General features: G+C 42.4%; 1 protein-coding gene across 4 annotated transcripts in view; it reads left to right on the forward strand.

The window, feature by feature from the left end:
* ZNF652 (zinc finger protein 652) overlaps positions 1–22,551 on the forward strand; it is a 59,926-nt gene that overhangs the window by 21,481 nt on the left and 15,894 nt on the right. The window contains exons 2-5 of one of the 4 annotated variants that reach the window (XM_027625835.1): positions 18,143–18,267; positions 18,358–19,304; positions 21,793–21,940; positions 22,292–22,407. In XM_027625835.1, coding sequence (XP_027481636.1) covers positions 18,405–19,304; positions 21,793–21,940; positions 22,292–22,407 — 1,164 coding nt within the window. In that variant the 5' untranslated portion in view covers positions 18,143–18,267; positions 18,358–18,404. Of the gene's footprint in view, positions 1–8,578; positions 8,662–18,142; positions 19,305–21,792; positions 21,941–22,291; positions 22,408–22,551 lie in introns of those variants that run through there. The other 3 variants (XM_027625834.1, XM_027625833.1, XM_027625832.2) reach the window with 3 other exon arrangements.

The following is a 22,551-nucleotide window of genomic DNA, read 5'->3' on the forward strand; positions in this document are numbered from 1 at the left end:
CCCAAAGCTTTCTTTTCTCTATTTATCCTGTCTTCCCAGCCCCCAAATTTAAATTCTTTCTGTTTGCCAATGTCTCCCAAATATTCACCTCTAGGCCTGACTTCCCCTTGATCTCCACACTCTTCTAGCCAACTGACTACTTGACATCTGTATTTAGAAGTCTAGTTTGCATCTTAAACGTCACTATATCAAGTAGGATGCTTTGAGTTTCAACTGATAGAAAATCCAATTCAAAATATTTTTAAAATAGAGAAAGTGTATCATTACAAGTAACAAGATGCCTCAGTCTAGGATTGGTTTAAGTCTGGTTTAGTGACATCATCAAGGACCCATGTTCTTTCCACCTTTCTACTCTGCCATCTTGGAGATACCTCCTTTGTCTTTTGGCCATCTCCCATCATGTGTGCAAGATGGGCACCTCCATTCTAGGCATCATACCCAGACAGGAGGACATCCAGCAGGGGGTGGTTATTGCTTTATTTTGCTTTTTAAGAGTTTAGAAATCTTTCTCAGAAGCCTCCCAGCTGACTTCCACATAAATCTCACTAACCAAAACTTGGTCAAGGGCCCACCCCTACACCAGTCACTGGCAATGGGAATATGGACATGTAAACAATTTTTATACAAAATAGAATGAATAATGATACTAGAGGTAGTAGTTACAAATACAGGAGAAGTGATGGGGCTGGGGAATTTCAGAAAGAATAAGTAGTGTTTGAACTGAATATTGAAAAATTAGCGAGGTTCACTTGTTAGGGAGGGGATAAGGGCATTCTTGGCAGATGGGGCAGGATACACTGATGACTGGCATAGAGAAATTCTGGGATGCTCAGGAAACACTGAGTAGACCCTAAAGCTGGTACATAGGATTTGTGGGGGGATGTGGAGAGAAATGAGATTAGAGAGGTAAGGTGAGGGGTCTAACCTCGAAGGAGGTTTGGCTTTAATTTTTCAGTAGTGGTTGTCACTGTAAAGGAATTTTAGCAGAAGGTTTCTCTAGTCACTGCAAAAGAGGTACTCTTCTTGGAATTTGAAGCTGATTGTCTTACTTATATTTTTTGTTCTGCCTCTACCACCTGTGTTTTCCTCTTAGCTGTAGGAATGGAAATTTAAGTTGTGTATATCATCTTTGATCTAGTTCTTCCTTTATCCATCACATCTAATAAGCAAATTCTGTTGACTTCTCCCTTTTTGCCTCTCTGCCACCTTTGGTGTTGCATGTATTTCTCAGCCCTGCAATCAGAACCCTCCATTTTTTGTCCCTACTCTGTATTTACAACGTTATCACCTCCTAATCCCCGGTCACACTCCTTTGGCTGGGACTTTGTCTTCATCAGCCCCAGAATATACTGTGCTTATTCCTGATCACAGCTCTACTCACACAGCCCTCTCCTCCACCTGTCTTTTCATTTCCTCTCTGCCTTTTCAGATCCCTCCCATTTGTCAGGACCTAGCTCAGATCTCATGCCCTGCACAGGGCCTTCCATAGCCTGTGCATCCGACATCTTTCTTGCTCTCTTAAATAATTATATGGCACCTTTGAAAGAAATAGCATTTGTTTTATTTGGCAATTGCGACTTATTTTTTCTGTATAGTTGCTTGTTCTCCAGACACTCTTTAAGCTTGTGAAGATTAGAGCCAACACAGTAATTATTTGAAGGAAAGAGTAATTAATATCTTCTCCTTATATTAGATTCTTGGTGCTTTGTATGTAGACGATAGTCAGAGCTTATGAATAAAAAGTAGAGTGTGAGAATTGGACAGAAAATGCTTCATGGGGGTGCCTGGACAGCGCAGTCGGTTAAGCGTCCAACTCTTGGTTTCTGCTCAGGTCGTGATCTCAGGGTCATGAGATCAAGCTCTGCATGGGGCTCCAAGGTCAGCACCAGATGGGCTTAAGACTCTCTCTCCGTCTGCCCCTCCCCCCAACTCTCTCTCAAATAAATAAATCTTTTAAAAAATGCTTAATGTATAAACCCTTTTTAAGTATAGATGTCACCTTTATAATCAGGAAAAAAATAAAAAAGCTATTTCTCTGGAGGAAAAAAAAGGAGATCTGGGCATTCATAACTAAACCTTGTGTTTGAATAACAGTTTTAGTAAACAGAGTCCCATCACTTCCAAGACTAGGAGATGCTGAATATACTGTCTTGTGAGATTCATAACCATAACTCACTGTCTTGTGAGATTCATAACCCCAACCCTGGTCATCCACTTCTTTTCTGTGCTCAGCTCTACTTCCCAAAAGGGAGAGAGGATCCGTTGGGTCCATTTGCCAGCATCCAGTATAGAACACCTCTACTGAGTAAAGTTGTGCTCTATGCCATCACTTTTGCCTTTAATTTTGACATAGTTATGGCATGGTCACCTGGTTTTATTTCATTCAGCCTGCAACATATATATATATTTTGAAGGACCATTAAAAAAAGGAAAAGGCAGTAATGGATATTGGCCAGTATCTGAGGCTTCATGGATTTCTTCCACATCCTGTTGGGCATCTTGCCTTAAATGCTTTCTTACTAAGGCAAAGGACTGAATAGAATCATCCAAGGATTGGTGTTAAGTGTGGTCATGTCTCTCTACCCTGAGAAAGTGTGGTGGACCCAGTTTTGGAAAAACCGGTTTTGGAAAAACCTAACCTATACCATGGGTAAGGTTGTGGGCTTGATCTCATTTGTATCATACTTATTTCAAGACCATTCATAATATATTCCCTTAACCCAGGCATTCCCAACCTGAGATTCATGAGCTAATTTTAAAAATTTTATTTATTTATTTGAGAGAGAGAGAGTGAGCACGAGTTGGGGGGAGGTGCAGAGGGAGAGGGAGAAGCAGGCTCCCCACTGAGCAGGGAGCCCGATGCGGGGCTCAATCCCAGGACCCTGAGATCATGACCTGAGCCGAAGGCAGATGCTTAGCTGACTGAGCCACCCAGGCACCACAGTAAGCTAATTTTAATGTTCAAAAGTCAAAAGGAAATTATAGTAAAGCTGGACGGTTTAACCAAAAAGTTAGATGGCTGGTTTTTTTTTTTTTTTTTATGTTTGGTTAGTAAGAAATAAAAAAGTATGATCTAAATGCAAATTCTGAGACAATATTTTAAAAGCAGTGCTCCATGGGAACCTGATGGGGGAGTTGGGGGTGGAGAGGGGCAGGTGTGACATCCCTTCCTGTTCAAAAGGTTGGGTGACCAGATGGATTAGGCAAAAGAAGGGAAACAAATAACACAGACAGTAAGTGTCAGTGCTGGAAGGGAACCCCTTAGCCAGCAAGGTGAAGTCGCCTGCCCAGCGGAGCAGTAGAGCGTAGCAGAGCCCCGGTCACGGGGGAGGGCATGGTCGCCGTGGTTCAGGGTCACCACGTCCCTGCTGTTAGAGCACAGCCCTTAGTTTCTGGCCTGCCTCGCCATCCAGTAGTGTCATTTTTATGTGAACTGTCGTAATTTTCAGGTAATATTTTTTCAGACCACCTTGAGACTGTTAGTGTCCAGGTAGCCTGTTTCATTTTCCCCCTTTTGTTGAGATAGAATGCATCAACCACATAATTCACCATTTAAAAAATGTACCGCTCCGTGGTTTTTAGTATATTCACAAGGTTGTGCAACCATCACCAGTATCTGATTCCAAAACATTTTCATCCCCCGAAAAGAAACCTGGAACCCATTAGCAGTCCCGTCCTGCCTACCCGAGCTCCTGTCAGTCACTAATTTACTTTCTGTCTCCAGGGATTTGCTTATTCTGACCACTTCATATAAATGGAATTGTACAACGTGTAGCCTTTTGGGTCTGGCTTTTTTCGCTTCGCGTAATGTTTTCAGGACCCATCCGTGTTGTACTCTGTATCAGTACTTCATTCCTTTTTTTTTGACTGATAATATTCCATTGTATGGATATACATTTTATTCATGCATTCATCAGTTCATGTATTAGGATGGTTTCCACTTTGGGGCCAGTATGAGTAATGCTATGAACAACTTTTTGTATGAACATTTATTTTCACTTCTCTTGAGCATATACCTAAGAGTGAAATTGCTGGGTCATATGGTAACTCTTTGTTTAACATTTTTGAGGAACTGTCAAGCTGTTTTCCACAGTGGCTACACCAGTTCGTATTCCCATCAACAGTGCACGAGGGTTCCTTTTTCTCCGCATCATCGCCAACACTTGTTGTTTCTTGTGTTTTTGGTTTTAGCCCTTCTGACAGGTGTGAGGTGGTATCTCACTGTGGTTTTGATTTGCATTTCCCTGATGATGAATGATGAGCATCTTTTCATATGTCTGTTTAGCCCATTTCATTCTATATATTTATTTATACAGAGGGAAAGAGAGAGAGTGAATGGGGGGGTGCAGAGGGAGAGGGAGAGAGAGAATTTTAATCAGGCTCCACGGTCAGTGTGGAGCCTGATGCCGGACTCGATCTCACCACCCTGAGATCATGACTTGAGCCGAAATCAAGAGTTGGATGCTTAACCAACCATGCCACCACGGCCCTCTGCCCATTTCATTTTTCAAACTTATTTTCCCTTCCCTATCTTTTGCCTTTTTTCATCTTCATTACCTCATGTTCACTGTGGAAAAATGTGTGCAGCAAACTCTAAAATTACATAAATCTCTGCTCTGCCACCCATAATTTGTAACTTCTTTAAGAGTTTCTCAAATAAGGAGAAAGGAGCCAGCAGTGAACCCCCCCACCGACCTGCTGGGTGGGAACTTTGCCTGTTACCAGATTCTATCAGCATGGGTACATTATTCTGGTTTTCCAGGGTGAAACTGGGTGCGATCAGTTGCCTTGTGCAAAGTCATATACCTGGATAAGTAGTATGTTGGGGTTCATACAAGATCTTTTATTTTACATTTAATGTTACTCATCACTGTTCTTTCATTCAACTGTTAATTCACTTATCATGCATATGCTGTAGAGATTGAGAGGAAGGAGGGTAGGAAGAGGAGAAAAAATTAATTTATAAACCTAATCTAAATATACATTACAAATAAGGAGAAGTAAAATCTTCTCTATGATATGAGGCTTAGCTTGGGGTTTTGGGATCCCTAGGGGTTCCATGGGCGGGTTTCTGGAAATGGGCAAACTCCTTGAAATTGCATGTAAAATTTTGTATGTTCATTTTTCTGGGGGAGAAGATTTTTTATTTTTCAAAGATTCTCAAAAGTCCAAGAATTGCTGCTAAGAAGAATAACATACAGACCTATGGGAAGGAAAAGGCAGGTGGTATGTTACCATTTGTTTTTTCCCATTGGCCATGTTTTGGGTATGTTATGGTTTGGGTTAAACCTTCTCATCTGCTGTCAAATATTTTTGTTTTAGACTATTTGTTTATATCTGCTGATTGAAGACTATTTCTGTTAAACTTTTTTTTTCCGAGTATTAATTTTTTTAAAAGATCTTATTTATTTATTTGAGAGAGCACGAGCAGGAGGAGGGGCCGAGGGAGAGGGAGAAGCAGACTCCCTGCTGACTCCCTGCTGAGCAGGGAGCCAGACTCAGGGCTTAATCCCAGGACTCTGGGATCATGACCTGAGCTGAAGTCAGAAGCTTAACCGAGTGAGCCATCCAGGCACCCCCCAAGTGTTAATTTTTGAAGTGTAAAATATCTTCTGTTAATTAGAAAACAGTAACAGTCCTTTGTCTTTTGGTAGGTCTAATGTGTAAATTCTAGCATTTTCTGATGTTTATATGTCTGAAATATTTGTGATTTTTATTTCTGTAAATGTGAGAATGTAATGAGGGCCTTTCTCAGTTATTTTCTTTTTTTTTAAGATTTTATTTATTAGAGAGAGAGAGAGAGAGAGAGAGAAACAGCATGAGAGGGGAGAAGGTCAGAGGGAGAAGCAGGCTCCCCGCTGAGCCGGGAGCCTGATGTGGGACTCGATCCCAGGACTCTGGGATCTTTCATTCAAATTCATGATGATCACTTCATTTGACATATAGATAGGCCTCTCATCATAGCCACAGTGTGAAGAAAGATTCACAAGGCCTTTTAAGTCTCTAATTTTTCTTAATAAAGCTAATGAGCAGGATACCAGTTAATAATGATCAGGGTACCCACACAGGTAGCCATTTTGAAAACAGACTAGTGCATTAACTAGTTGCATTCCATAAAGCAACTTTGGTCAAGGCCAGACTGAGACTTTCCAAGATTATGTATCTTGTGGGTATGTTCTGACTGTTTAAAGGCATAGAATTTCGTTTGAGCATTCCTGTAGCCAGGACTTTGTCAGACTTTTAATGGAAAAGATAGCAGTAATACAAAATTCTTACTCTCCTTTTAAAAAAGAACTCCTTTGTGGGGCGCCTGAGTGGCTCAGTCGTTAAGCATCTGCCTTCGGCTCAGGTCATGATCCCAGGGTCCTGGGATCGAGCCCCGCATCAGGCTCCCTGCTCGGCGGGAAGCCTGCTTCTCCCTCTCCCACTCCCCCTGCTTGTGTCCCTCTCGCGCTGTGTCTCTCTCTTTAAAAAAATAAAATAAAATAAAAAGAACTCGTTTGTTTAAATTATATTCTCCTGTCTATAGATGACGTTTGTGAATTGAATAATGGAAAGATGTTCTGAATATACCATGTGATTATCCAGGTCCTGCAGTGTAGCCTACTTAGTATTTGATTTCTTCTTTGGCCGTATGGGGTTAGGGGGTGAAAGTTAAGGTTGCTTAAGCCACTGTGATGAGTAATGCATATTCGTTTTTATTGTCTTCTGTGGAAATGTGGGGACTGTTGATGCTTGAAGGTAATCAGGTGGTACCTTAGGAGGAGCACCTCCTTAGGAGGAGCACGGCTTCCATGTCCTCTTCTCCCAGCTTCTCTTGCGTATTCGTGAGGAAGCACAACGGCAGTCTCACTTAAATGCATGTGTAAAAAAACTACAGTGGAATTTTATTTTTATAAAAGCTTTGTCTAAAACTGAAGGTGACAGCCATTCCTCAGTTCCATTTCTTACAGATAATGGATTAGATGGACTGCTTAAAAAATAATTGATGTATGAAATTGTATTAGGTGAGATTGCATTAAAATTAGTTGTATTTTTCAACTATATGAAATATAGGCATCTGAGAACATTTTATAATATTTATCTAAAATATGGCACAGTGATGTGTGTCATTTGAGGTTTTGCTTGTTGTAAGGTTGACTCCCACATGTTGTGTTGGTAGTGTTTCTCGTGCAACCCAGGTTGATTTTGTGCTCACCCTTGAAATGAAGGACATTTATAGGATGCTGCAGATCTTGTGACACTACTTTTTTCGCTGTAAAGTTTGTATCTGTAACTTGCACTTTACACATCGAGTTTATTTTTTTTTTTAAAGATTTTATTTAGTTATTTGACAGAGAGAGACACAGCGAGAGAGGGAACGCAAGCAGGGGGAGTGGGAGAGGGAGAAGCAGGCTTCCCGCCGAGCAGGGAGCCTGATGCGGGGCTTGATCCCAGGATCCCGGGATCATGACCTGAGCCGAAGGCAGAGGCTTAACGACTGAGCCACCCAGGTGCCCCACACATCAAGTTTAAAGTCCACAGATTTATTTAGGTTTCATCCATTGAAAACCTAACAATTTTGTTGGAAGAAAATGAACTGGGGGCGCCTGGGTGGCTCAGATGTTAAGCATCTGCCTTCGGCTCAGGTCATGATCCCGGGATCCTGGGATAGAGCCCCACATCAGGCTCCCTGCTCCTTGGGAGCCTGTTTCTCCCTCTGCCTCTCTCTCTCTCTCTCTCTCTGTCTCTCATGAATAAATAAATAAAATCTTAAAAAAAGAAAATGAACTGAAACATAATTTAAATCTTTACTTGGTCAGACTGGTTACTGTGAAACACAAAGTGCAGAGGAGTCACTCTGAAAACTGAAATGTACCCGTGTGAATTTTTTTAAAAAGATTTATTTATTTATTTATTTAAGATTTTATTTATACAGAGAGAGACACAGCGAGAGAGGGAACACAAGCAGGGGGAGTGGGAGAGGGAGAAGCAGACTCCCAGCTGAGCAGGGAGCCGGATGCGGAGCTCGATCCCAGGACCCCGGGATCATGACCTGAGCCGAAGGCAGACGCTTAACCAACTGTGTCACCCAGGCGCCCTCCATGTGAATTAATCCAATATTCAAGGCGTTGTGGAGGGAGGTGGGCATTCACTAGCTACGGTTAAAACTTAGACCCTTGAATACTAGTCTAGAATTTTATTTTTTACTTTGTGTCATTAGAGATATTTTTTTGTTCAAGGCCTAAATACATCTTTTGTACATCTTTTGAAGTAATTGTTATCTACCATGTTAGCTCAATAGAAGATGGTTGGTAAACTGGGACGAGGAGTTAGAAAACAAGAATTCCAGTCCTTACTCCATCACTTAACAAGCAATGACAGGGTGAAAGTTATTAAATTGAGCCTTAGCTGTGAAATAGGAACAACAGTCCTAAGTCAGTGTAGGGCAATGCTGCTTACAAACAAAACCCTATGTGGTTTCATTCCTGTCTTGTTCATGTTGAGTTTCTTGCATGCAACCTGCCTGCTTCCCTTCTTCATCTCTCTGACTTCTGCTTGTCCTTCAAAACCAGCTCCAGCTTTGTCTCATCTCTGAAACTTCCTCTGCCGGGTCCACCACCTTCTACACCAGTTAATCACCTCCATTTTCTGCGCTGCCTCTATTCCTTATATGTAGAGGTGAGTGTGTTCATTCAAGAAACGCTTATAACAGTGCTCTGTAAGCATCTATACTTAACTCATTTAATCCCGGTAACACACCATGAGGTAGACACAATTATTATCCCCATTTTACAGTTGCAGAAAATGAGACGTAGAGAGGTTAAATAATTCTCCCAAGGCCACCTAGCTCTAGTATGTGTCAGAGCCAGGTTTCCAGTGCAGGTGGCCAGGCTTCATTGTGGGCTCTTCACCCCTGGGCTGGGCTGTCTTTTGTAGTTGTCCTTATAACGTAGTACTGTGATTACTGGTTCCGTGTCTGCCTCCCTAGTTAGACCTTTGAACACCTTGATGGCTCCAGCTTCTACAATGCCGAACACATAGTAGGCACTTAATACATATTTAACAGATGTATGATAAATGTGCTCTGTGCAAACTGAAAAACAGCATATAAATGCAAGTTATTATCACCACTACCGTATACACTTGGTCAGTCAGAGAGTACAATTCCCCGAGCTTTCAGCTGTGCAGTTTGTTTTCTTGGCCCCCACATTTCAAGGTGGCTGAGGGATAGAGTGGTAAAATTTCAGGGTTGACAGTACCAAAGCTCTGGTTAAAAATAAACTGTAGTTATTGGTCCCATCATTAAGCCTGTTTTGTCACACATTCTTTGCCATATAATATAGCTTGTTTTATATAAAAGAAGATCAGAGAGGTCCGAATAATTCTTACTGCACTTGTTAAAATTACATAGCAGTTTAGGATCTTAAGTAGTCAGATTTCCATTGTCAGTATCTTGAAAGTTGTTTTACTCTTAGAGGTTCTTTTTAAGAAAAAGACAAGGACACAGTAAGATTTCATTCATTTCAGACAAGTAGAACCTACTGTATTAAGAAAAAAATTAGGGGTGCCTGGGTGGCTCAGTTGGTTAAGCATCTGCCTTCAGCTCAGATCATGATCCCGGGGTCCTGGGATCGAGCCCCACATTGGGCTCTCTGCTCAGCAGGGAGCTGAGAGGGCTCTCTGCTTCTCCCTCTCCCTCTCCCCCTGCTTGTGCTCTCTCTCTTTCTCTCTCTCTCAAATAAATAAAATCTTAAAAAAAAAAAATTAGGAGCACCTGGGTGGCTCAGTTGGTTAAGCGGTCAGCTATTGATTTCAGCTCAGGTCATGATCTCAGGATCCTGGGATCCAGCCCCGGGTCGGGCTCTGCACTCTACGTGGAGTCTGCTTGGGGATTCTCTCTCTCCCTTTCCCTCTGCCCCTTACCCCCACTCACACACACTCTCTCTCTCTCAAATAAACAAATCTTTAAAAAAATTAAGCTTTTAGTGTGGACACGAGTTTTAAACTCAACTTAATTACCAGGTAGGGAAATGAAATAATTATTTCGTAAGGAACACATTCTTGTAAAAAAGTTTTTAAAATTATAATTCAGATATTTAAATTTTTATTTTTGCCAGTACTGATAGATTATTTAGTATTTGTGCTTTTATTTTATGCTAATTCCCAGTATTATCTTTCCTACTTCAGTTTTTTTACTTATTTTTAATTTATCTTGCTTAATTGTGTTTGTTTTATTACATGTAATATAATATACATATATATATCTGCCCTTCAATCTTTTCTGAAATAAATACATTGTCCTTACCGACCTTTCCTGATTTTTCCCAACTAGGTGTGATTTTTCTCTTCTGAACTTTCAGATTTCTACTTTTTTTTTTTTACTCAAGTGAATAGTAGTTGTTAAATAGCTATGTGACTGTCCAAAGACTTTGAGATTAGTTGTTACTTGGCAAATGTGTCACTAACATACTTTCCTAATAAGAAAGAAGTGAGTAGCCTTCTGCAAAAGACATAAGCTTTGAGTAAAGTATCAGACCATTATTATCACAGACCTGACTGTCATCCTGCCCATTCTTCCTAGTGAATCTTTTTTTGGGGACGAATTTTACTGATACGCACTTCTCTTTCCCTCCTTGTTCCTTTCCATTTCTTGATAGTTGTACTTCTGGCCTGAGCCTCATGGATAGTTGTATGGTTTAGAAAACTCTGCACTCAGGACCACGGTCTGGCAGTGCACAGGTCGTTCGAGCTTTGGAAATGGGCTGATGGAAGTGGTTCTGCAGGTGGGATAAGCGTAGGTGGCAGAGTGATACGCTCTACGGAGTTCCCCTTTCAACCTGAAAAGACTCGCCCCAAATAGAATGTTTTTAACATAGGAGGAGGATGTATAGGTACATATTTTAATAGAAAGAAAACTGTTGGATTTTTCGAAAATTAACTGTTAAAATGTTTTAGGGAACAAAGTTATTTTTCTTTTAAGACTAAATGTAAATAAACATTCTTGAAGACTGTGTAAACTTATTTTGCAGTCCACTTGGGAAAAAAATGGCATGAGAAAGAAGCGCATTCTGGAAGTTGTACTTTACTATCTATAATATGCTATTATATTTTCTAATTTTTCTTTTTTTAAGATTTATTTATTTATTTTAAAGATTTTATTTATTAATTTGAGAGAGAGAGAGAGCATGAGCGGAGGGAGGGGCAGAGGGAGAGGGAGGGAGAAGCAGACTCCCTGCTCAGCAAGGAGCCCGATGCCGTGCTCAACCCCAGGACCCTGGGATCATGACCTGAGCTGAAGTAAGAAGCTTAACCAACAGACACCCAGGCGCCCCTAATTTTTTTCTTTTTCTTTTTTTTTTAAAGATTTTATTTATTTATTTGAGAGAGAGAGAGAGAGAGCACGAGAGGGGGGAGGGTCAGAGGGAGAAGCAGACTCCCCGCCGAGCAGGGAGCCCGATGTGGGACTCGATCCCGGGACTCCGGGATCATGACCTGAGCCGAAGGCAGTCGCTTAACCAACTGAGCCACCCAGGCGCCCCCCCTAATTTTTTTCTTAAGATTGTATTTTCTTCCCAGTGGCTGGTCAAGCACGTGGAGTGCCAGGACTGGTTGCTTCTCAATTTGTATATCCTTTAACAAACATACCACATTTTTTCCTAAGTTGTGTAATGTTAATTATAGCAAGACACTAAGGAATGACCCACTTTAGTTTGGAATTTATTTTAAGAAGCAGGAGAAAATGATCTCTAAGAACTTGTTTTAATACCAAAGAGAGATGAATTTAAACAGCTTTAAATATCAATGAGGGTTATTTCTTTATTTGCTGCTTCTGTCTGCTTTCAGGTTCTTAGAGCTCCGTGTATTCACCTAGGGAGTATTCTAAAAAATGAAGTTAAGATGATTTGTAATAAGTAAGTTAGAACTGAGGATACACATTAAGAGTTGGATAATGAAACATGGAATGTTCTGATTTCCCTAATGTGCTTTTGGTTTTGTAAAGGTTACTCAGTTGTGCTCTTAGGAGATAGTTTAAATCTTCTGGAAGGAGAATAAAGGAAGATTATCGTCAAAACTGAGAGAAGGGAAAAGGTGCCAAAATCAAATGAAGAAAGTAATATGTGGGCAGAAAGCCTATGTGTGCCTCAAAGTGAACAGACTACATCTTCTGTTGTGACTGTGTGGTTTATTGATGTTTTTGTGAGTTTCCCTTATTGTAATAATGGGGAGATATGGCAATGCATATACGTGTGCGTCATTTAAAATAGAATAAAGTGCTCTAACTGTAATTTTTTAAAAGAAAGAAGAGTCTTATTTTATTTTCTAACTTCTGCTGTGAATTCAGCCCCTTTCACTTAGTAATTTTTTCTGTGCCCTCTAGCTGAGGACTGAGATAGCTGATACATGTACATATTCATAGAGAACTACATTAGCTAGGTGATGCTGCTGTAACAAGTCACTCCCCAGTCTCAGTGGCTTAAATTAGTGAAGGCTTGCTTTCTCCCTGCATGGCCATGATCAATCAGCAGGGAAGCTCTGTTCCTGTCACTCAGTGATGCAGGTTGATGGAATAACCGTCCTCTTGTACATTACTGGTCACCATGCCAGAGTCGAGAAAGAGGCCTGGAGGGTCTCTTGTTAGCAGTGAAATGCAGTAGCTCCGCAGTGATGCACATCTCTTATTTCACAACATGATGGCCAGAACTAGTCAGGTAGTCCTGCATGGCAGTGGCGGGGACGGCCAGTGCGGCATTGCCTTCGCCAGAGAGACAGCTGAAAACACTTGATAAACAGCGCCATCCTTCTGGTCATAGGCAAAATATACTCCCTCCCTCCACACGGTAGGGAACCCCAAGGTCCTCTCCAGTCATGGCATCAAAGTCCAGGATCTCTTGAGTGACGCAAGGGTGTGATGATCGGTGGTCTGTTGGTGAGGAGATGATGCACGGTAGTCTCCACGTTGGATCCAGAGGTTGCTTTTCTCGGTCCAGAGACTTGTGAAAGAAATGGACACATGATCATTGCCCCCACATACAAAATGCAATCAGGACTATCAGCAGCAAATAAAAATACTCCCATTTGAAAGGGGGAAGAATAGGAGATAGGCAGCAAATTCTGAACTCTGAGCAGTCATTGAGAGGGCCTCCTCAGGGCTGGGGAATGTTCTCAAATAGACCCTGATTTGGCTCGTTAGGAGTAGCTCACTTGTCTGTCTTCTTTCCTCCCTAGCTTGCCTCCTCCTTTTCTTCTTTTCCTATTATCTTCTTTGGTTGTATGTGAAATGGACAATGAAGAATACACCCCCTTAGAGGAATGGACAACTTTCTTATCTACTTCCTGCCATAGATGCCTGAGAACCCAGAGACCACTTGAAGTCTTGAACAGTCACCGTCTCTTTTAACCCAGTCTGGAGGTTCTTTTGGCAGTATAACTCTCAAAAATTTAATTGGCTTTTTATTTATTAGTTTCCAGTCAGCTCCATGGGCCTTAGCCCCAGCCACAGTTCTTTCCTAATCATACTTAAATTTGCTACGTAGCTGTCTGTCTTAATGGCCCCATACTTCTTCCTTGACTTAATTTTGAATACAGGTATTTCTGCTATACTGCCATACAGGCCTTCCTGGATTCTGCAGTCATACATTAAAATAAATGGGGCTTATGGAAAAAATCAGATTGTGGCAGGGGACTCAAAATCTGTGAAACATTGTAACCAGTACACTAGTAAAAACAACAATAATTATAATAAATGTATTACAATCAATAAATATATTAAATATATATTATAAATATACTAAATCTCCGTTGGCATACGCACCCAGCATCAGTCAGTTGAACCTTTCCAGGCTTAATCCCCTGGGTGGTTGTTTCCTCCTCTGAGATTGGGATCTTGAAGACATTCGCTTACAATAGAGACCAATTTCATTATAATTAAAAATTCGACGTATGAGATGTGTAGGCTTTGGTGATCAAAAACTTTTTTTAAATTTTTTTAAAGATTTATTTATTTATTTGACAGAGAGAGAACACCAGCAGGGGGAGCGGCAGGCTGGGGGAGAAGCAGACTCCCCGCCGAGCAGGGAGCCCGACGTGGGGCTCGGTCCCAGGACCCCGGGACCATGACCTGAGCCCAAGGCAGTCACTTAACGACTGAGCCCCCCAGGCGCCCCATCAAAAACTTTTAAAAACAGGAGGGGAGACCTACGCCCTCAACTTCACCAGCTATAAAGTGGAAGGTTTCATGGTGAAGCAGGTGAACCAGCGACTACTTGCATCAAAAGAAGGGACAGAAGTAGGGTGTTCGGCTTCTTTCTCACGGCCGTTGTGTACCGCTCAGGCTGTCTGGTTCGTTGTGACAAAGCTTTCTCTTGATCCTTTTAAACATTAACTTGCAGGGGGAGATCTCATATTAACCAACAGGACTTTGGTGTTACACTGACATCACTTCCCCATTTACTAACAGCATTTGAACGAATTCACATTAGAGAAATGGGCTTTGTAGCAAAATACCCTAAGACACTGCTTAGGTGAGAGGACCTCCCGGTGTGTCTTTTAGAAAAGCTATTTTACTGGGCACCGCCTTAATCCATCAGGAGGTTTAATCAGTGGTTGTAGGGGCACATCCTCTGGCTTGATCCTGCCTCGAGACTGAATTCTCGTTAGCATTTGTAGCTCAAGACTTTCTCTGTTTTTTGTTAAGCATCTGCTTCTTCCAGCCTTACAGATCGCTGACTTTCTGAACTCCTTTAATCCTGATTATAAACCCATCAGTTCTTTTCTGAATTCATCCTTTTCATGTAATAATTTGTCAAATACGGCCAACAGTAACCCAACACACTGTCTTCACAGTCCATTTTCCTGTTAGAGCTGTGAGTTCTCTGTCTTCTGAGATAAGTAGGTGATAGTCTCACTGAGAATTTCACCACTGCTGTCCTGTCAGCCTCCTGTACCCATTTCCTTGCTCCTTTTCACCAGCTCCTAAGCCTTTGCCATATATTTGAGTTTTCTGGATGAGGCAGCACCCACTTCTGGATTCCATCTGTATCAGCTAGGAGAGGCCAGATTATGCATGATGCTATAGTACTAACCAACACAAGATCTCAGAGGTTTTAAAAACACACTCTGTGTAAAATTAAATGAAAAAGAAAGAGAAAATCCACTGCACCGTGCGTAGTCTGTAAATCATTTTTGTCACTCTAGGACCCGGGTGGATAGCAGTGACAGCAGTTGTCATTTTGAAGATTGGTAGTCCCTGTGGGAGAGGGAAAAGAGATCCAGAGGGTCTGATGGGTTAGAAAATGCCCTGTCCTTCTGCATGCCGCTTCTACTCAGGAGGCGCTACCTTCCAGCAGTAGTCACATGGCCCTACCCAACGGCAGGGGAGGGGGCGGGGTCAGGGTCAGGGTCAGGACAGGCAGTCCTGCCACGTGGGAAGAAGGCTGAGAGCCCAGAGGTCTTTGGGAAGAACACATTCATTATGACCACAGAGGATTTCCCCTCAATTATTTTTCTCTTCCTGCTTTTTGTTTAATTCCTAGCTTTTGCTGGTTAATTGAATTTTACTATTTCTCCTCCCTTGCTTAATTTGAGATAATTATGTGAGTAAGTTTAATGGTATTTGTAGTAGTTCAGATTAGTTCCATGGGTCAGAAGTTTTGGCACATGCAAAATAAGGCTAAGTAGAATTAAAAGCCACTGAGATCTTCCTGCTTAAAATATGAAGTGTGAAATTTTGATATGTGCAAAATATGTGGTTATAGGGACAACCAAACTTAAGTTATTTTTGAGTGTCATTTGCCAGAGTAGAAACAGACCATGAGCCGTGGAGTCAGGCAGGCCTGGGTCGAGCACTGCTTCCGTCATTTAAGAGATATGTAATCTTAGACAAATTATTTAGCCTCTTAGAGGCATAATTTCCTCATTTATAAACACAAACAAGTACAAATACATCTACAGATGTCAAGTAAAACATGGTGGCATTTATCACCAGGCCTTTCTGAAATTCTACTGAAATGAAAGTAAAATCACTTTTTAATTTTTTTAAAAAGATTTTATCAGAGAGAGAGAGCACAAGCAGGGGGAACGGCAGGCAGAGGGAGAAGCAGGCTCCCCGTTGAGCAGGGAGGGGAGCCTGATGTGGGGCTTGATCCCAGGACCCTGGAATCCATGACCTGAGCCGAAGGCAGACGCTTAACCGACTGAGCCACCCAGGCGTCCCTATTTTTAAATTTTTTTTAAATTTTTTATTTATTTTTTGTAAGCCGGGGGGTGGGTGGGGTAGTGGTGGGAAGGGCAGAGGGGGAGAGAGAGAGAATCCCAAGCAGGCTCCACGCAAAGCACAGAGCCCGACACAGGGCTCGATCTCATGACCCGAGCCAAAATCAAGAATTGGACACTCAACCGACTGAGCCACACAGGCATCCCAAAATCACTTTTTTTAAAAGAACAAATCCATAAGGACAAAGAAAACAGAAGACAGTAACAGAGGAATGACAGAGTAGTTGTGGACTACATAGTAGAGTCATCATAATGTAAGAATATTGATTTAAGAAAAAGCTGTGATAGAACTCTATCAGGAGGATGGAGGGAGGATTGGGAGCGATAAGGTGAGAAAAACCATAGTGGGAGACAAGTAGTAACATCTTAAAATGAAAAAAATCAAGAAATAGAAACATAATCATGTTTAGAAATATGGAAGGAGAGGTGCCTGGGTGCCTCAGTCAGTTAAGCGTCCGCCTTCGGCTCAGGTCATGATCCCAGGGTCCTGGGATCGAGCCCCGCATCGCGGGGAGCCTGCTTCTCCCTCTCCCTCTGCCTGCCGCTCCCCCTGCTTGTGCTCTCTTTCTCTCTCTCTGTCAAATAAATAAATAAAAATCTTTTAAAAAAATATGGAAGGAAATGCTGGGGAGGAGGAGCTAATGTAGTTGAACATTTTCGTTTCCAGGCTATGGGATCAGATAGGATGGAGTCGGCAGAGGGCTACTCTTTTTGTTAGAAACCATGCCGTGTATGTGACTTGGACAACGATGTGTGCTTTTCTTTTTTTAGTGATCACTTCGATAAAAAATCAAAAATGAGTTTAAAAACCACCCCCAGAGTCTTGTGGTGGCTGTTAAATAGGAATAAGGAGAAGCACCTTTGCCTGCTGGTGCACATGGCAGGCCCTCAGCGAATGCTAGTTTCCTGCCTTCTGTCAGCTAGACGGGGTATGTGCTTGCAGTGACAGTCATACGACTCAGGGATGAGGTGGGTGGCAAAACAGCAATGTGAGCTATGTCACAAAGCAATTTAGGCGCCCCTCTCTCTCTCTTTTTTTTTTTTTAATGGATGGTTTCATTTTTCTTGGAACCATATCAACCTGATGGTTACTGTTTCTTAGAATTTATTAGACTTCTGTGCAACTGACACATGAAAAATTCCCCAGCTCTTGAGTGGATTTAGTGAGCTACGCATGGAACAAACTTAAAAATACTTAGCAACTTTGAAATTACTCTGATGAATCTGAAACCAGTAATATCTATGATAGTATCTCTACCGAGATTATACATTATTTAAGGCCATGGACATTTTCTGTCTCTTCTGTCTCTTCTTACTTCAGCTAGCTGTTTTATTTCCCTGGTGCACAGTGCCTAGCTCACAGCCAGCTTTGTTCTTTGAGCCCTAACTGTGGTGGATGGTAGTGACTGATGTTGAAAACAAAGCCAGCCAGCAGAAAGCTCTTGTGTGTTTCACCTAGGACACCTGTTTATATGACAAGACTATAAACTCCCTGTGGACAGAGACCATATCTTCCGTCATATCAGCGTGCCCTGTAGCATCTAGCACAATGAATGCCATGCACTAGTACATAATTCATTTTGTCATCAGCTGTGTACTGAACACCTAAGTGCTTGGCACTGTGCTAAGCTGTAAGGATCCTCAGGGCACTGGACAGATAGACTCCTGCTATCTCAGAATTTGCATTCTAACAAAATTGTGTTGAGTTTAGTAAACCAGTAGCCCAGTAAAATAATGGCCCACTTTATATACGAACCATTTAAGCAGCATAAAGAATTGCCTCTGTAAAGAGTCGAATCATTTTCAGCTGTGTTGTATGATGTATGTGCATGCTATGAGAAGGAAATCATGGTATCTGACCTTTTTTCCTCTTTGCTTTTCTTTGTAGATAAGATGCTCCAAGTCAGTTGCAGCTCTCCTCAGAAGAAAAGTCACTAGTGCTCTGCTCTTGCCATAATACCAAACCTTCTGACCTAAGCTTTGGTGCTGCCACACTGGAAGAATCACACACAGGTTCCAGGAATACCTTTTTTTTTTTTTTTTTTGAGTGATTCTTTGTGGATGGAAAAAGATTTGAGTCTTAATAATTACCCTGTTTTAAAGCTATTTCTCTACAGTCTGATCTGCGTTCTGCATCGGGCCACTCACCCATGAGCCACGCAGCCAGCTCTCGCCAGGAGCGGGTGGAAAGCTGCGCCGTGCATGCAGCAGGGATGGCCCAAGAAGATAGCCGTCGGGCTCCAGTGCCATCTGCCTTTTATCATGGTGCCAACCAAGAACTTGACCTGTCCACCAAAGTGTACAAAAGGGAATCGGGAAGTCCTTATTCTGTGTTAGTGGACCCCAAGATGAGCAAGCCCCATCTCCACGAAGCCGAGGAACAGCCGTATTTCAGGGAGCCGAGGGCGGTGTCTGACGTGCGCGCCGTTAAGGAAGACCGGGAGAACTCTGATGACACGGACGAAGAGGAGGAGGAGGAGGTTTCTTACAAAAGGGAGCAGATCATAGTGGAGGTAAACCTTAATAACCAAACATTAAATGTGTCTAAAGGGGAAAAGGGTGTCTCTTCTCAGTCCAAAGAGACTCCTGTTCTTAAGACAAGCAGCGAGGAGGAGGCGGAGAGTGAGGAAGAAGCCACCGATGACAGCAATGACTATGGAGAGAATAGGAGGCAGAAGAAGAAGGAGAAGACAGCGGAGAAGGCCAGCGTCCCACATAGGAGAACCAGGAGAGCTGGCTCCGCGGCCACGGCCGCCACTTCCCCGACTCCCAGGACGACAAGAGGGCGTAGGAAGAGCGTAGAGCCACCGAAGCGTAAGAAGCGGGCTGCCAAGGAGCCCAGAGCGCCCGTCCAGAAAGCTAAGTGTGAAGAGAAAGAGACTCTGACCTGTGAGAAGTGCCCCAGGGTGTTTAATACTCGCTGGTACCTGGAGAAGCACATGAACGTTACTCACAGGCGCATGCAGATTTGTGATAAGTGTGGCAAGAAGTTTGTCCTGGAAAGTGAGCTGTCCCTTCACCAGCAAACAGACTGTGAAAAAAATATTCAGGTAGGTCTCACCACCGAGAGGGCACACTTTCCAGGATAGCACCTGGCTGTTCAGACTCACCTGGTATCTGCCCAAGAGAATAAATGCAGTAGAGGCTGAAGGGACAGTTTTCACCGATGTATCTTTTTTAAAAGCTCCTGCTTTGGTCTTTTCAAAACCCGGGCTTAACCTTTTCTTTCAAAAGCATTACACTTACCTGACGCTGGACTAGTGGGAACGCAGGCACACTGGAAGGGGGAATCTGTTCTAGGTGATTGATTGCCCAGGAGGTAAAGTCAACACCGACTTTGCACTGAGAGTCACTGTTGTGAGACGTGTAATATGTAATTCATTCTGGCATCTTCTCTGTCAAGGTGGGAGATACTGAGTGAAGGTCAGGAATAGAGAGAGGTCCCCTTCTAGGTTTGGAAGGATGCCAGATTCTAGTGCAGCTGATGGGGACAAAAACCATAATGACTCAGACCGGTGAAAATGGAAGATCTTCAGGAGTGAGTTTGCTTTTACCAGTGGAGAGATGACAACATTAAATTTATCAAGAGGCTGAGCCCATGGGAATATGCAAACTTTAAACAGAGGCTGAGCTGGTTGAAAATGTTGCCCACCTGGCGGTAGGGTTACGTAATGCTACTGTACAGTATTATTAAGGTAATAGAATGTGGTTTTCAAACCAGGCCGATGTCTTGAAAGGACTATATTGTGATAGGTTAAGAGGTGTGCTAATTATATTCTGTCGAGTGAATTATATTATGTTGAGCTGTATTGGTTTGTACCTGTGAGTGCATATTAATGAATATTCATAAAAGGTAAGTCTATTACTATCTCCATCAGATATGTAAAATACAAATGTGTTGTGCCATATTTAAGCCAAACTTCTTTTGAAAAATACAATTGTTTTGTTTTGGTTTGTTTCTTGGAGTGCGCTTGCTCTGGAGTGCTCCTTCTTTTTCACTTCACCTCTCGCTTTTAATCAACAACTGAGATCACTGCTTTACTTTAAAGGGATTTTTTTAAATATAAACTATGTTTGCCAAAAATTAATTGCTTTTTGATTCATCAGTTGTGACTTGGTCTCTTACACGCTCGGTAATAAAAGAAGGCAGAGCCGTGGCGCCCAGACCCTCCGGTAACTACCACTGGCCTTGCTTGGTTATGAGTTGGTTGTGACAGTTCAGGCCGAGGGGAGTGTGATGCAGTGCTGCACCCTAGGGGTCAGACTCGGGTTCTCTGATGACTCATTACTGAAAGGTGTATCTACCGATATCCATAAAGTTGTGGTTTCTTTGTTTGAGGGTTTTTTACTTAAATTTGCTTTATTAAGTTACAGAAAGAAAACATTTACTACCTCCTCATTCTGTGGCTTTCCTCACTGTTGCTCACCATAAGGCACTTCAGCTTGCATTCAGGTTTTGTGGATTCTGCTGAAAGGGCTCTCTTTACATTCCTGAAGAATACTGCTTTGTTCATACGTATAAACCCTCATGATCCTGGCGGCCTAGTAACGAGTAAAAACTGAAACCCTGCCCTGCACAGTGGCTTGTAGGGGTAGGTCTGTCCTTCTCTCGAGCGGGTCCAACCAGAGCCTTATTTATTTTTTTCACTCTTCTCAGAGTCCTTGTTTCCTGAAGTGACTGTAATGTTCAGAGATTTCTATTTCCAGTGAATAGCTAACTTGTTCCCTTAAATGTCTCCGAGTTGGTGGGTACCCAGAACTTTCTAGTATTGTTTTGCTTTAACCAGAAGCACTTTATTCTGATACCCTTTAGGCCTGATACTCCAGACTGTTACCGATTCATAATACAAGGAACTGAACTAGGCACTGTTGCGTGTGTTTCCTGCAGATGCGTGTACCGGCGATCGGGGGCTGGCTACCAGGGAGAGGGGGGATGATACTGGTGGCTTAGAAGGGATATGTCCTATAGAGTAAATTAGATATGGGAAAATACAATAAAATCTCACTAATTTGTGTTAATGAAATCTTCCAAATGCCTTCTTTAAGGTACAGAAACATTGTTACACTTCCACAGATCTATAACTGTTAATATGTGTTTTATCTCATTTTTATTTATGCTCATTTAAAATTAGTTTGTATTCCCTGGTAAATACCTGTTAACCGCTTAGTGACCTATGTGTAGGAAGCAGCTGCTCTTGGTAATCCATTTATTTTTGAAAACTTGGTTCTTCTCCATTGGTACTATACTGATTAAAAGCAGTCAAGTCTTTTCTATTAGCGGAACTTTCCACTTCTTTTTGTCTTACTTTTTGTCATTGTTTTCGTACTCCCAAAGCATCTCTAAAAGATGCATCTTGAAAAATAGAACATACAGATGTTGGTGTTGGCATCTGGACTCCTCGGAGGACTGGCATTTGTTTGTTTGGATTCTGGCCTTTTGCCACGAATCTCTAGCATGCCCGTTTCATCAGCCAGTAGGCAGCTACGGCTTTCCGCAAGCCCCTGTAAATAAAGATTATTTCTATTTATCCTGCTCAGTGTGTTTCCTGTAACAAATCTTTCAAGAAACTCTGGTCCCTTCACGAACACATCAAGATCGTCCATGGATATGCAGAAAAGAAGTTTTCCTGTGAAATTTGTGAGAAGAAATTCTATACCATGGCTCATGTGCGGAAACACATGGTTGGTAAGTTTCTTCTGCTTTTCTCTCATGCCTCTAATTTGTCCTTGTTCTTTGGTGTGTTTTACGCTTCGGGTGGGGCAGGATCCGAGGAACGCCTTCCTTTAATCCGTTCTGACTTGTCGAAACTAACTGCAGCATGTCCTCCGTAAGCATCACCGACTGGCCCGGGACAGGTTCCTTTCCAACCTTGTGATTTCTGTTTATCTTCAGAACGTTGCTATTAAGGCCTCACAAATTAAAGTGTAGAAAGTCCAGATGGCTTGAGTTCCTTGCAGTCCCAGCAAAGGACATGAGCTTTCCCAGCTTGAGCTTTTCGGTGGGCTTATTTTGAGCACAGTGCATTCTGTGTTGCAGCACACACGAAAGACATGCCATTTACATGCGAAACCTGTGGAAAGTCATTCAAACGCAGCATGTCCCTCAAGGTGCACTCCTTGCAGCATTCTGGAGAGAAGCCCTTCAGATGCGAGGTAAGGAACGTGCTGCCCCCCAGGCCTAAGGGACGAGCTTTTGTGTTCGTGGTGAGCAGTGAGGGAGAGGTGTGCATAGGACAGGCAAGAGGCCCTCCAGACACACGCCCTGAGCGAGTGCCCCATGTCAGCTCACAGCCAGAT

Source organism: Zalophus californianus, chromosome 16 (genome assembly GCF_009762305.2).
Source record: "Zalophus californianus isolate mZalCal1 chromosome 16, mZalCal1.pri.v2, whole genome shotgun sequence".
In the NCBI taxonomy this organism is placed as follows: Eukaryota; Metazoa; Chordata; class Mammalia; order Carnivora; family Otariidae; genus Zalophus; species Zalophus californianus.